Below are 13,758 nucleotides of genomic sequence, written 5' to 3'. Positions count from 1 at the left end.
CAATGATCATGTATAATTTCATCCTTTAAATTCATAATACAAGAAAATTAAACAGGAATAAGCATTTTAAACGTTTTGACTCAATTTGATACGCTGTTATTTTTAATTCTGTCCTTTTTTGGACTGCAAAAATCTTCAGCCAATTTTACTTGTAGGCTTAAAGAAATACAAAGACTTCCTTTATGAAAAGGATTTGCAGGTTTATGACAATGCCTTCCGAGTAATATTTATTATTTTACTGTACTAGTCTGTTCCCCACCAGAGATTTCTAACCTCTAGAGGCAAATACAAGGCAGAAGAAACTGAAGACACTATGAATAGCTAAAATACTAAATAATATTAAAATAATATCTAATATTCACTACCTTCTAAATCCAAAAGGTCTTGGGAGTCTGGTTTTGAATCTGTTGGATCTATACTCTGAAGTACCTGCAGGGCTCTATCCATCTTATCCTAAAAAAGTAATAGGACACTTTTTAAAAACTCAAGAGTTTTAACTTCAGTGAATATGAAATTACTCTTTCCAAGCACTCTCAAAGATAGTACATTTAAATGTCTTGATAGTTTAACTATTAAACAAAAGAGGGACTCTACCTCATCTATATAAACAGGCTCAGGCTCTGATTTCTTAATTTCCTCCACATCATCATCAATTACATTCAATTTGTCCACAGCCGCTATAGAAACAAAGTAAATTTTAAGTTCCTCAGCATTTACTTCAGTAATTTTAGTTATTAATTTATAAGTGGCCTATGATTGTCCATAAGAAAAAAAAATAGAAGTCCTTCAAATATTCACCACATTTCATAATCAATATGTTATTACATACGTTTGGTCATTTATTTCACAAACATTTATTTAGAACTCATTATGTGCCAGGCATTGTTCAGGCATTTATACATACACCGGTGAATAAAACAGACAAGAATCTCTAACCTCATGGAACTTAAAATTTTAGTGGAACAAATGTGCAATATTAACAGCAGCTGACATTTTAGGCATTTTCCTGAAAACTGAGAGTTACCACTGGGGTGAATAAATGTATGAGAGCAGATTATTATCTACCTAGCTAATTTCAAACTTACATCTATGAGTTCCTTCTACTCTTCCTATTAAAAAAAACTATTGCCTATATGAACAAAAAATAAAACTTATTTTAAGCTAACTTTCACAATAGTTAAAACAACACTAAACACAAAAGTTTTTCATGAAGGTTGAAAAAAAACTTACAAATACACAAACCCAGAAAACTATTTAAATGTTCCCTGAAGTATTGCTAGAATGTACCATATTTTAACAAAGTAAATTTTGGTAAAAATAAAACAACAATAAAAACCTACGTAGCCAAACAATTTTAAATCCCAACTGTTAGCCATTTATTTCAAATATATGGCTAACTTTCAAAGAACAGAAGTCAGCATAACACAAGGATAAGCTGAAAACCCACAATATTTTTTCCTGTTAATACCTTCCAGCCTATGTCAAGGAGAAATTGCTGTATAGAATCCCCTGAGCATGATCTATAAAGTTATTTTTTGAAGGTATCTCCAATATTCCTATCTACTTAGAGAGTCAGATAAGAGGAATAAAAGTATAAATAATGGCAAAGTACTCTATATTCACGTCATGAGTATCAACCTCTCACGACTTCATTTTTCTGAATGTATCACTCTACACATACAAAGACGATGTTACACATGATGCATAATGCTTTCATTTGAAGTTCTTTCTCCTGAACTGGAAAGGATTAGCACTGATATATCCCTCAGTGAGTCAGTGTTAAGGTCAGACTGTCCTGACTTTAGAATCCTGGCTCAATCACTTACTAGACACATAACTGCTCAGCCTCAGTGTCCTTATCTGTAAGACAGGGCAACAAAAGTAGCTATCTCACAGAACTGTGAGACTGAAATGCAATAGTACAAATGACTTAGCACAATGCCTGACAAATAATGAATGCTCAAAAACCAGTAACTATTTCTAATTATCATCATTAGTATTATTACAAGCTGTTCCTTTACACTCAGATCCCCCCACCTCCCTACCTGAATAACAAATGGAATGCTTTCTCAGCATCGTTGACAATGGCTAAAATGTCTAAAATGGAACTGTCTGTGGCTGCAGACTGACTAAAGTTCAGCAGATCTGAACCAGGAAGCTTAGTGGCTTGATTACATTACTTTATTATTGTTTCAAGCTCCCTAGGATCAAATCAAGGTGAGGAAAGGTCTAAAATTTAGAAGTACTCCTAAATCCAGTAATTATATTCGGCACTTGCCAACCACAACCTCCCCACACCATTCTCCCGCTTTGCCACTGTGGTTCACTGATGAATCAAAACACTCTTTGTACAGAATAGATATGAACTGCCTCTTACACTACACAGTTAGGTTGATTTAAATACTTGCATGGTCACATATGATTTTATGCCTGACTTAACTATGTATGCTAACTCTCAGAAGATGTAAAATAAGAGGAAATATTCTTGCGATTGACACAGGCTAAATTAACCCCTTAATTCGGTTAAAAAGTAGGTTAGATTGTCATGCCTATAAAGAAATGATTTAAAACAAAAAGTTAAATGCCAATCTACTTTACATCCAAAACCAAATCATAAAATTTAAGTGAAAAAAACTTAAATAGATCTAATGTTCTCTAAGTTAACTTACCTGCCTCAGTCTCTACGTTTAAATTAGTTGTTACAAAATTGGATGGGAAAAGTCCTATTCCTCTGTGATTTTCTCCTTTCCACCAATTGGCATCACTAAAAATACAGTGCAAAAAATATCATTTGTTCCCCCACATTTTAATACAATAGCAAAGAGGAATTAAAAATTAAATTTAGCCTCCTTTGAATATATTCGTTTACATGCAGCTATAATTAAGTCATTTTTCTTAAATTTAGTAAATATTAAAAAGTACAAGTAAAACAAATATCCACATCCCTATATCTAAACTTAGAACCAGGCCAGGCACGGTGGCTCACGCCTATAATCCCAACACTTTGGGAGGCCAAGGTGGGCAGATCACCTGAGGTCAGGAGTTTGAGACCAGCCTGGCCAACATGGTGAAACCTCGTTTCTACTAAAAATACAAAAATTAGCCAGGCATGGTGGCGCACACCTGTAGCCCCAGCTACTTGGGAGGCTGAGGCAGAAGAATCACTTAAACCTGGGAGGAAGAGGTTGCAGTGAGCCAAGATGGCGCCACTGCACTCCAGCCTGGGTGACACAGCAAGACTCATCTCAAAAAAACAAACAAAAAATTTAGAACCAATTAGCAATTCATCATTTGTTACTCTGGGCTTTAAAAAAGTAAGGCTGGGTGCGGTCATGCCTGTAATCCTAGCACTGTGGGAGGCTGAGGTGGATGGATCACCTGAGGTCAGGAGTTCGAGACTAGCTGGGCTAACATGACAAAACCCCATCTCTACTAAAAATACAAAAATTAGCCAGGTGTGGTGGCAGGTGCCTGTAATCCCAGCAACTCAGGAGCCTGAGGCATGAGAATCGCTTTAACCCGGGAGGCAGAGGTTGCAATAAGCTGAGATCACGTCACTGCACTCCAGCCTGGGGAATAGAGTGAGACTCTGTCTCAAAAAATAAATAATAAAATTAAAAAATTAAAAAGTAAACAGGAAACACTTAAGTGCCCTTTAGTAATGACCCTAAATCCCAGGCCACATCCATCTTACCACACTACCATAATAAAGTTGGTAGCCTTCCTGTCGGTTTTTTGTTCTTTTACACATATCTATAGCCAAGTCCATATAGAAACAGACAGACATAGATGCTAATCCACACAGATCTTTTTAATTTTATATATTAATTCTTTCAAATTTTGCTTATTCTTTTTAAATTAAAATTCCATCACACGAATGGGCCATATTTAGCCATTCCTGTACAGATGGATATTTAGGTTGATTCCAGTCTTTCACCATTATAAAGATAACGTAATGATCATCCTAGACTTGAAGACACACATGCAACAATTTCTCTGCACTTATTCACAGACGTGAACTTGTTGGGATTTAAGAATATAAATATTTTTTTTTTTTTTTTTTTTTTTTTTTTTTTTTGAGATAGGGTCTTGCTGTGTTACCCAGGCTGGAGTGCAGTGGCGCGATCTTGGCTCACTGCAACCTCTGCCTCCCAGATTCAAGCCATTCTCCTGCCACAGTCTCCCAAGTAGCTGGGACTATAGGTATGCACCACCACTCCTGGCTCATTTTTGTATTTTTAGTAGAGATGGGGTTTTGCCATGTTGGTCAGGCTGGTCTCAAACTTGATCTCAAGTGATCTGCCCGCCTCAGCCTCCCAAAGTGCTAGGATTACAGGTGAGCCACCACACCCAGCCATAAGCATTTCATTTTACTAGATACTGCCAAATGTTCCCTCGAATGGCTGTGAAAATTCACCTTCCTCCTTCCCCCGGTTGCATGTAACAATGTCATCTTCCCTTATATGTGATAATTTTCCCAACTAACACTTGATAATTAGACAGGAGAGAAATCGTATTTCACTGTATGCACGTGCATTTCCCAAGCATCTACTTGTGCTTGCTAGCTATTCAGATTGCCTTTTCTGAAAATTGCCTGTTCATATTTTTGCCCACTTTTCTTATTCTACTGGGTCATTTGTCTTTTTTCATGGATCTGTAGAAGTTCTTTATATATTTTGGACAGCAGTTGTTTGTCTGAATTATGCAGATACCTTCTTCCAGGCTATCACTGTCTTTTTAGTATATGTTTATGGCTTAACTGTACAGTGGCTTTTTTCCCCTATGCAATCAAATTTGGCAATCTTTTCTTTCATGGCTTATACTTTTACCTTTTTCTACCCTTAAACTCCTAAATCTATTCTCCTATAGACTTAACTGTAGTTTTAGTTTGTTTTTGCTATTTTTTTTCCCTCTCATATGTTTAGATCTTTAGTTCATTTGGAATGAAATTTTAATGTACTATGTGAAACTAATCAAAATTTTATCTGTACTATAAAAAGAGCCATTCATCACAGCAAAATTTATTAAATAGTCCATCATGTTTTCTACTAATTTATAATACCCTACCTTTCAAACAGTAATCTGTTCATGAGCCTATTTCTAGATTCCATTCTGCTGCAATAGTCCACATATCTATTTACGCATCTTGTTAATGTACCTTAATACCTGCCAGGGAAAATACCCTTTCTATATTACTCTTTCTCACTTATTACATACCTTCAAATTTCCACATTTACATTAAATTACTTTTCAAGTTCTCTGGGGAAAAAGTCCTGTTGGGATTTGAACTGGAAATGCACCAAAATTATGCAATAATATAAGAAAAAGGAAATCTTTGTAATATTAAGGTTTCTTCCCTATGAACATGGTATCTTTCTCCATTTACATTTATATAAAACATAATGTGTAAATATATATTTGTATCCTTTTATAGCTTTCAAATAATTTTATAATTTAATCCATAAAGACCTTATGTATCTTTGTTAGGCTTATTCATTTCTAGATCATTTATATAATTTTTGTTACTACTGAGAATGCCTTTTTTTCTACTATATTTTCTAAAAAGTTGTGATTAAAGCATACTACTGAATTTTGTATGTTGAGCTTGTATCCAACAACCCTGATGAACTCCTACCACTTGAAATAGTATGTCCATTGGACTCCTGAACTTTCTATATGGAAAATCACAGTATCTGGAAATAATGATAATTTTATCTATTCCTTTCCAAAAATCTGACTTACTGAACAGACATTCTTAAGTATGAGTCTTATGGATGAATTAATGTCTATGATTATGAAACATCATTTCATTTATGAGCACTAGAAAGAGATGAAAGAGTTATATATCATCCAAGTTCTTAAAGCCAGAAAATAACTGATGTATTGATGTACTGACAGTTCTAAGATATCATATCTGCAAATATCTATGTAAGATAGGAAAAAGTTTCTTTCTCTTACAACATATTTTTAAGTTAACTTTTCATTTTGAAAAGGAAAGCTGAACTTGAGAAATTTTTATATAAAACGAGAGAACCCAAACCTGTGAAATGGATGCATGCATTTTATATGAACCTATCAACAACTATATGTATACCCTTCCTCAGTGGTCCTACCAATATAGGATACTTTTTTCCTCCCAGCCACTACTACAAACTCTGATGAAGCATAAAAGTAGGCAAAGCAACCAAATTGACAACTCCTTTCCAGTCCTAATCCAGCTCTATACTCTCTTCACTGACTACAAGTTGATTCTATGGAATGCTGATGGCAAAAAAACGTTGTTCAAGTTTAAATTCCCAAATTAAAGAAAGTGGCACTCTAATTTTACACAAATCATTTAACAATTAAAGAAAACTTTAATGTAGCATTTATATTTAGAGCTTTTTATATTAAAAAAATAAATCACAACTGAGTGAAAAACAAAAAAATGATACAAGTCTAAAGAACATAAACCTCACCTTCAACAAACATTATTCAGCTAACATTTATGAAAACCTACCATGGAGAAAATAGTACCTTCAGGCTAAGCACTGAAGTTACAAAGATAATTAGGACACCATTTGTGCCCTCAAGAAGTTTAAAATCTAGCACAAAGCTGTACTCCCAGTTACCCAGGAGGCGGAGGGACGAGGCCTGCTTGAGTCCAGGAGTCCAGGCTGTAGTATGCTATGCCCACGTCTGTGAATAACCACTGCACTCCAGCCTGGGCAACCCAGTCACACCCTATCTATAAAAACAAGAAAAAAAAAATCTAGCAGTGTTTTACAACCTTTCCTACAGAACTGACTAAAAACATGTTATCTTGCTTTACCATCAGAATTGGTTTTCTCCTTTCCCCTTTCTCCCGCCCAAGGAAGTGATGAGCCTCTTCAGAATCAACTGATTTAGTAGAGAGACATATGTAAAGAAGTGCAGTTTGCCCTCCGTATCTGGCGAGTGCTACATCCATGGACTCAACAAACCCCAAATGAAAAGTATTCATGAAAGATAAACAAAAATGACAAGAGAACAAAAAAAAAATTTTTTTTAATACAATATGTTGTATTTAAAAATACAATATAGTGATTTGCATAGCATTTACATTGTATCAGGTACTATAAGTTATCTAGAGATAATTTAAAATATATAGGAAGATATGTGTAAGTTATATGCAAATATGATGCCATTTTATATCAAAGACTTGCATCTGTGGATTTTGGTATCAACAGGGGTCCTGGAACCAACCCTCTAAGGTATTGAGAAATGACTCTGTTTAAAATCCAGTATGAGAAATGCTGTTATATATGTTCAGAGAGCTATAGCTCAAAGAAGGGAACTCCTAACTCCACTGGGAACTAAAAAGCAGAGAAAGGTTGAAAGGCTTCCCAGAGGATATAAAATCTGACACGGGTTTTAAAGGTTAAGTAGGCACTTGCCAGGAGGAAAAGAAAATTAAGGCTGTGGAAATAAAAATGACATTTTGTCCTCCTGCCATTATTGATAAGCAAGAAAACAAGGCACAAAGAAACAAAAACCTCTGTACTCTGAGATAAAACAAAAAATGTTACCATACTTAGTTTTAGGTCTCAAAGTACATGAAAACTTGAGCGTTTCCTTTTAACTACTGATTTCTTAACAAAAAGTACTCACCTGCTAACTTTTGCAATGACAATGACTGAAGGTAGTAATGTCCTCTCTGGATATAAGAATCACATGAGAAAACTGCCATTTCTACCATGAACATATAAATAGTACACCTGGAAAAATTTGCTAATCTTGTGGGGGTCTTATTCCTTAAAATACCTGTTTTATTTTTTAATATGGGGAGGCAACTTTTCTAAAGCTTGGACTCCCTTGCAACCTGTCCTTGAAAGTAAAGTTCTTCTCCTTTTCTAAATGCTTTTACCTCCTTCAACAGGGCTTTCCAGGCAGACAGAACCAAAGGTACAATGCTACAGAGGACTAAGCAGAAAATGGCATTTTTGGAACTGCAAGAATTCCACTTGATTATCTGAAATGGTACACAGAAAACAAACATGGAGTGGGACAGGCATGGTGGCTCACGCCTGTAATCCTGGCACTTTGGGAGGCTGAGGCGGGTGGATCACTTGAGGCCAGGAGTTTGAGACCAGCCTGGCCAACATGGTGAAACCCTGTCTCTACCCCTAAAAGTACAAAAAATTAGCTGGGCATGGTGGTGCATGCCTGTATTCCCAGCTACTCAGGAGACTGAGGTGGGAGAATCGCTTGAACCTGGGAGGTGGAGGTTGCAGTGAACTGAGATCATGCCACTGCACTCCAGCCTGGGCGACAGAGTGAGACCCTGTCTCAAAAAAAAGAAAGAAAAAGAAAAGAAAAGAAACATGGAGTGGTAAGATAAAGCTAAAATGTAGAAAGTGAAAAGCTTTTCTTGATATACTCTGTTAATAAAAAATGTGCACCTTTGGGCCGGCGCAGTGGCTCATGCCTGTAATCCCAGCACTTTGGAGGCCAAGGTGGGCAGATCACCTGAGGTCAGGAGTTCGAGACCAGCCTGGCCAACGTGGTGAAACCCTGTCTCTACTAAAAATACAAAAATTAGCTGGGCGTGGTGGCGCATGCCTGTAATCCCAGCCACTGGAGAGGCTGAGGCAGGAGAATCACTTGAACATAGGAGGCGGGGGTTGCAGTGAGCTGAAATGGCACCACTGCACTCCAGCCTGGGTGACAGAGCGAGACTCTGTCTCAAATAAAAAAATAAGAAATGTGCACCTTTTCTATCAGCTCAATGGTTTTTCTTTGTTTGTTTTTGAGACAGAGTCTCGCTCTGTCATCCAGGCTGGAGTGCAGTGGTACAATCTCGGCTCACTGCAACCTCCGCTTCCCAGGTTCCAGCAATTCTCCTGCCTCAGCCTCCCCAGTAGCTGGGACTACTGGCGTGCGCGCTACCATGCATGGCTAATTTTTGTATTTTTAATAGAGATGGGGTTTCACCATATTGGCCAAGGTGGTCTTGAACTCCTGACCTCATGATCGGCCCACCTCAGCCTCCCAAAATGCTGGGATTACAGGTGTGAGCCACCATGCCCTGCCAGCTCAATGGTTCTTAAATGGAGATCCAAGAATGATATGTTTTCAAGGGACTTCAAGGGACTTCTGTGTGTGAAAATTTTACGCTTTACATTCCACAAAAGTATACAAACAATGAGTAGAGTCATTTTCTGGATGACCTCCTTTTAACCGAAGACTGTCATTTAACTTTAGCACGCAAGTTTGCATTTGTCTACCAGCGATTACCAATCACCTAGAATGACAATATTTTACCCATAAGCATGCTTACAGCAACTATAAAATTGTGGTGTACTATTGTCAAAATGACAGCAATTGACCTACATATTCCATCATATTCATGTTGAATTATTTTAGCAGTTACAATTTAAAAAGTTCTTTTTTGTGGTGATAAACCTTAATTGAAAATTGTTTGGTGAGCAGCAGTTTACTTTAGAAAATTTTGTTATATAAAGTAATGCTCTAAATTAAAATCTTAGATAAAACCACCCATTTTGTTTTTATTTTATAAATATCTTTAACTTCATAGTTGTATAAGAATATCAAAACAGTAAACATAAGCTCTTTTGTAAGTACTCTAACTAAAAGACACTTATAAGCCTGACATTTTAGACTGTCAAGTGTTCAGAGCCCACACTATCTCTCTACCTTTACAGACAGTCTCAAACTCATGATGGCATGACTTACGATGGTGCAAAAGTGATACACACTGAGGTACCCATAAACCATTCTGGTTTTAACTTTCAGTACAGTATTCAATAAGTCACATGAGATATTCAATACTTTATTATAATAAATAGGTTTTGTGTTACATGATTTTGCCCAACTGTAGGCTAATATAAGTTGAGAAGTATCTGCATTTCTATCTATTCTCCTTCAGGGATCATGGTGTTCCACTCCAAATGATTATTTTTTTTTAAATTTTTTCTTCATGGAAAAAAGATTTTCTAAGTGAAGATGGTATTATCTTGATTGTCTAAGAGACCTTCCTTTTCCCATCCTCAATTTCTTGCAAAATTTTTTATCCTATCAAAACCAATCAAGAAAGACAACTCAAATGGAACCCTAGGATAAGCCTTCTTTGCCAGATGCTTGCACCAAATCTGCTATCTGGGCTCCAACAGCACCTCTTTTATGGTATTCACCACATTCTGCCTTCCATACAACTGTCTATATTGTAATTTTAACTCCCTTACTTTATTCTAGGTTTTATGAAGACAACTGCGTCCTCATTTGTTATTAATTATAAATAGTCGATTACATAACATTTTCTCAATAAATATTTACCACAGCAAAGTAAAACCACTACTTATCTACCCTTTATCTTAAAATATACTAGAAATATTAGACTAGTGCGTTATAAATAAGTTATTTATAATGGATACCAAATACATCTGCAATCTCTGTTCACGGCAACAAGCTTACTTCTCACTCTTGCTAAGTTCCAGGAATTTCCTTTAAAAGTACAGAACAGTATTAAGCTCAACAGAGATTGATCTATTTTTTATGACAGCTTTAAATGGCAGGAAAATTCTAAGAGTACAGTAGTAGATTAAGAAATGGGGAGGAGCCAAGTTTAGCTTTTGGTGCTTTGATCAAGGGTATATTGCTATATTTCTTCCTAAAGTTTTTCTGCCAGTAATTTCGGTACACACAACTGCCAACGTAAACATATGCAAGTAACTGAGTATTTACATGTTTCCCACTTGTGGTCATCAGCAATATTTAATACATCTTTCATCCAATACATAAATTATCAAATATAACAAACATAAATTATCAAATATAATGAGAGGAGGCTCACATTATCTACCTTTTATTTTAGAAAAAAATAAGGTATGAAAATGTTCTATTATTATTTAAATACACTAAAAGTCAAAGAACTGAATACTCTGGATTCTAAAAGAAGGGCATTACACTTTAAAACTTTCCATAAAGATTTAAAACATACCTGTCATCCAAAACAATAATTATTTCACCATGTTTAAAGGTGAGTTCATTGTCCTCAACAGCTTCAAAATCATATAAAGCTCTCACTTTCCGTGCAACCTTATTATTTAACTGAATTTCTGCAGATGGATATAAGGATTTTGTTTCTGTGTGTTGCTGTTTCTGTTCTTGCAGCGATAATTCAATAGCTAGTTTCAAAAATTAAAATGCAAAGCAACTGGAATTAATTTTGATAAACATTAGATGGCAATGTAAAATTTAATAAGAATAAATCAAGCATTTTATTTGTCTAATTACAAGCTACAGTTATCTTTCGGTAGGGTGGGGCAGGGCAGGGAACCGTGACATTTTTAAAATAAAGTTTTTGCTCATTCCTTATTATCACGGTCTGTCATATACAGCAGCAATTATTTTTATAGCAAACAGATTGTGACATTATAATATGGGTAGCTTTCCATATAGGATAAGCCATGAACATATTTCTGTGCTTGACTCATAACTTTGGCATTAAAAAAAAGGTGAAATGTAATCTCTCCAAAGGTAGCACATCAAACATATATTACTGAAAAAAAGATAATGAATTAAATTCATTTGACAGCATGTCATTTGTTTTCCTTACTTTTTGGACGCTACTAGTTTTTAGATCTGAGGTAGAAATAAAAGTATACTAGTTTTATTATCATTTTTATTTAAAAAAATGTTCTGGCAAAGATATTTTAAGCAACACTAAATTACACGTGCTTGATCATTTACCTTTAGCTATGTCTTCATCCTCTTTGTTTTTGTTCGATGACGTACCATTCTTGGCGGCAGCTGAGACAGTCTGTAAATGTATGAGTAAAATGAACACAACTATCTCTTCAAACAAAACACAAGCTCTATAATTACTTGCAGATGCTAAATTTTTAATGATATAACTGAGTTTCATTTAAAAGTGAAGTTCTTTTCTGAGACAGAGTCTCACCGTGTCAGCCAGGCTGGAGTGCATGGCACAGTCATAGCTCACTGAAACTTCCAACTCCTGGGCTCAAGTGATCCTCTTACCTCAGCCTCCTGGGAAGCCGGAACTACAAGTATATGCCTCCACATCTGGCTAATTTTTATTTTTTGTAGAGACAGGATCTCACTATGTTTCCCACGCTGATCTGCAACTCTTAGCCTCAAGTGATTCTCCTGTCTCAGCCTCCCAAAGTGCTAAGATTACAGGCATGAGCCACCATGACTGGTCTAAAAGTGAAGTTCTTTATAATAATTTTAAGTACTTGTTTTCAAATCCTAAAATAAAACATCAGATTTTTCAAGAAAACATTATCAACTCACACAGGACTCAAACTGGCTTAGATTTTGCATAAATCTAACACAGAACTTGGCATACAGAAAGTACTTAAATATTAATAGAATAAAAAAATATGACTCTTTCCTGATTGTATTCCTGATCTCAAGGTCTCTTAGTGAGAGGAGCTCTACTGCTACAGGAGTACAGCTACACGAGAAGTGCCAGCAAGAAGTCATGATCATCACTGAAGAGAGAGGAGTGGGGACAGAGACAAGAGGTGCAGTTCTAGGAATACGTGTGAAGTCCTTTTACTAGTTACTGTGGCTGGATGGCAGTGGTCTGCCAGGCAAAGTAGAGAACTAAGGAAGGTCATGCTTGAATTTAATAAGTGGCATGTAAGACAGGTATCCAGGACTCTGATCCATCAACCAGTTCTTTACATAGATTTTTCAGAAAAATATGCAGAAAGGACAGAACAGGAAAATGTTTCCTTTTTATTATTTACAAGACTTTTGTCTCAAAACTCTACCTTGTACTCTTAGGTCTGGTCAGTTATAATCTTTTTTCAGTTGGTGTGGCTCATGCCTGTAATCCCAGCACTTTGGGAGGTCGAGGCAGGTGGATCACCTGAGGCCAGAAGTTCGAGACCAGCCTGGCCAACATGGTGAAACCCCATCTCTACTAAAAATACAAAAAATTAGCCGGGCCTGGTGGTAGGAGGCACCTGTAATCCCAGCTACTCTAGAGGCAGAGGCAGGAAAATTGCTTGAACCCAGGAGACAGAGATTGCAGTGAGCCGAGGTTGCGCCACTGCACTCCGGCCTGGACAACAAGAGCGAAACTCCGTCTCCAAAAAAAAAAGCATCTTTTTTTCTCTTTAATCTATGATCTAAAAGAAAAGAAAATATAGTACTTCTCATAGTCTCTTTCCCTAGCCCATATCCTAATACTAATGGCAGGGAATAAGGTACTGAGAGCAAAACCCAAGGAATAGTATTTTCCTCCCCTAGATCTAAAAAAACAAAAAAACAGCCCACTCCATGAGTCAACATCCCTGCCTCCACACCCCGGTTCTACTAAAGCTATCCCCTCTCCCAGCAAATAAATTTCTAGTCTTACATTTCCATCTATCTTATATGTAAAGCATTCACTCTAGGCATTTTCACTCTTCAACAAACAAGTCTTGAGCCTCTCAATTCCATGAATTTGTTCATTTCACTTATCTCCTGGTGTGACTTCTTCACTTCTAACAAAATAGTAATACATTCAAGTTTCAAAATTCTACCTCTTTACCTTCTTCACCATTCCAATCGGTAGTCACTTCTTTCTCTCTTTAGTATTGAGACACAGCATACAGTCTATTCCCCTCATCCTATGTTTGTCACTTACAATCTAAATTAGTTATTTTTCACATGTATAAAGCTATCGTTCAAATTTGCTACAAATTTCTTGACTATAAGGGCTATGTCATACACCTATGCCTTTTTCATGACTGCAGACTTAGA

The 13,758-nt window shown here is 36.3% G+C and overlaps 1 protein-coding gene across 3 annotated transcripts in view; it reads right to left on the bottom strand.

Annotated features, from left to right (window-relative positions):
- STAM2 (signal transducing adaptor molecule 2) overlaps nucleotides 1–13,758 on the bottom strand; it is a 54,586-nt gene that overhangs the window by 14,176 nt on the left and 26,652 nt on the right. For all 3 annotated transcript variants that reach the window (XM_050750428.1, XM_050750429.1, XM_050750430.1), the window contains 5 exons: nucleotides 11,731–11,800; nucleotides 10,979–11,165; nucleotides 2,670–2,764; nucleotides 595–677; nucleotides 366–453 (listed from right to left, as the gene is read on the bottom strand). In XM_050750428.1, the coding sequence (XP_050606385.1) occupies nucleotides 366–453; nucleotides 595–677; nucleotides 2,670–2,764; nucleotides 10,979–11,165; nucleotides 11,731–11,800 (523 nt within the window). The remainder of the gene's footprint in view (nucleotides 1–365; nucleotides 454–594; nucleotides 678–2,669; nucleotides 2,765–10,978; nucleotides 11,166–11,730; nucleotides 11,801–13,758) is intronic.

This window comes from Macaca thibetana, chromosome 12, assembly GCF_024542745.1.
Source record: "Macaca thibetana thibetana isolate TM-01 chromosome 12, ASM2454274v1, whole genome shotgun sequence".
NCBI lineage: Eukaryota > Metazoa > Chordata > Mammalia > Primates > Cercopithecidae > Macaca > Macaca thibetana.
This window is presented reverse-complemented; position numbering and strand designations above follow the sequence as displayed.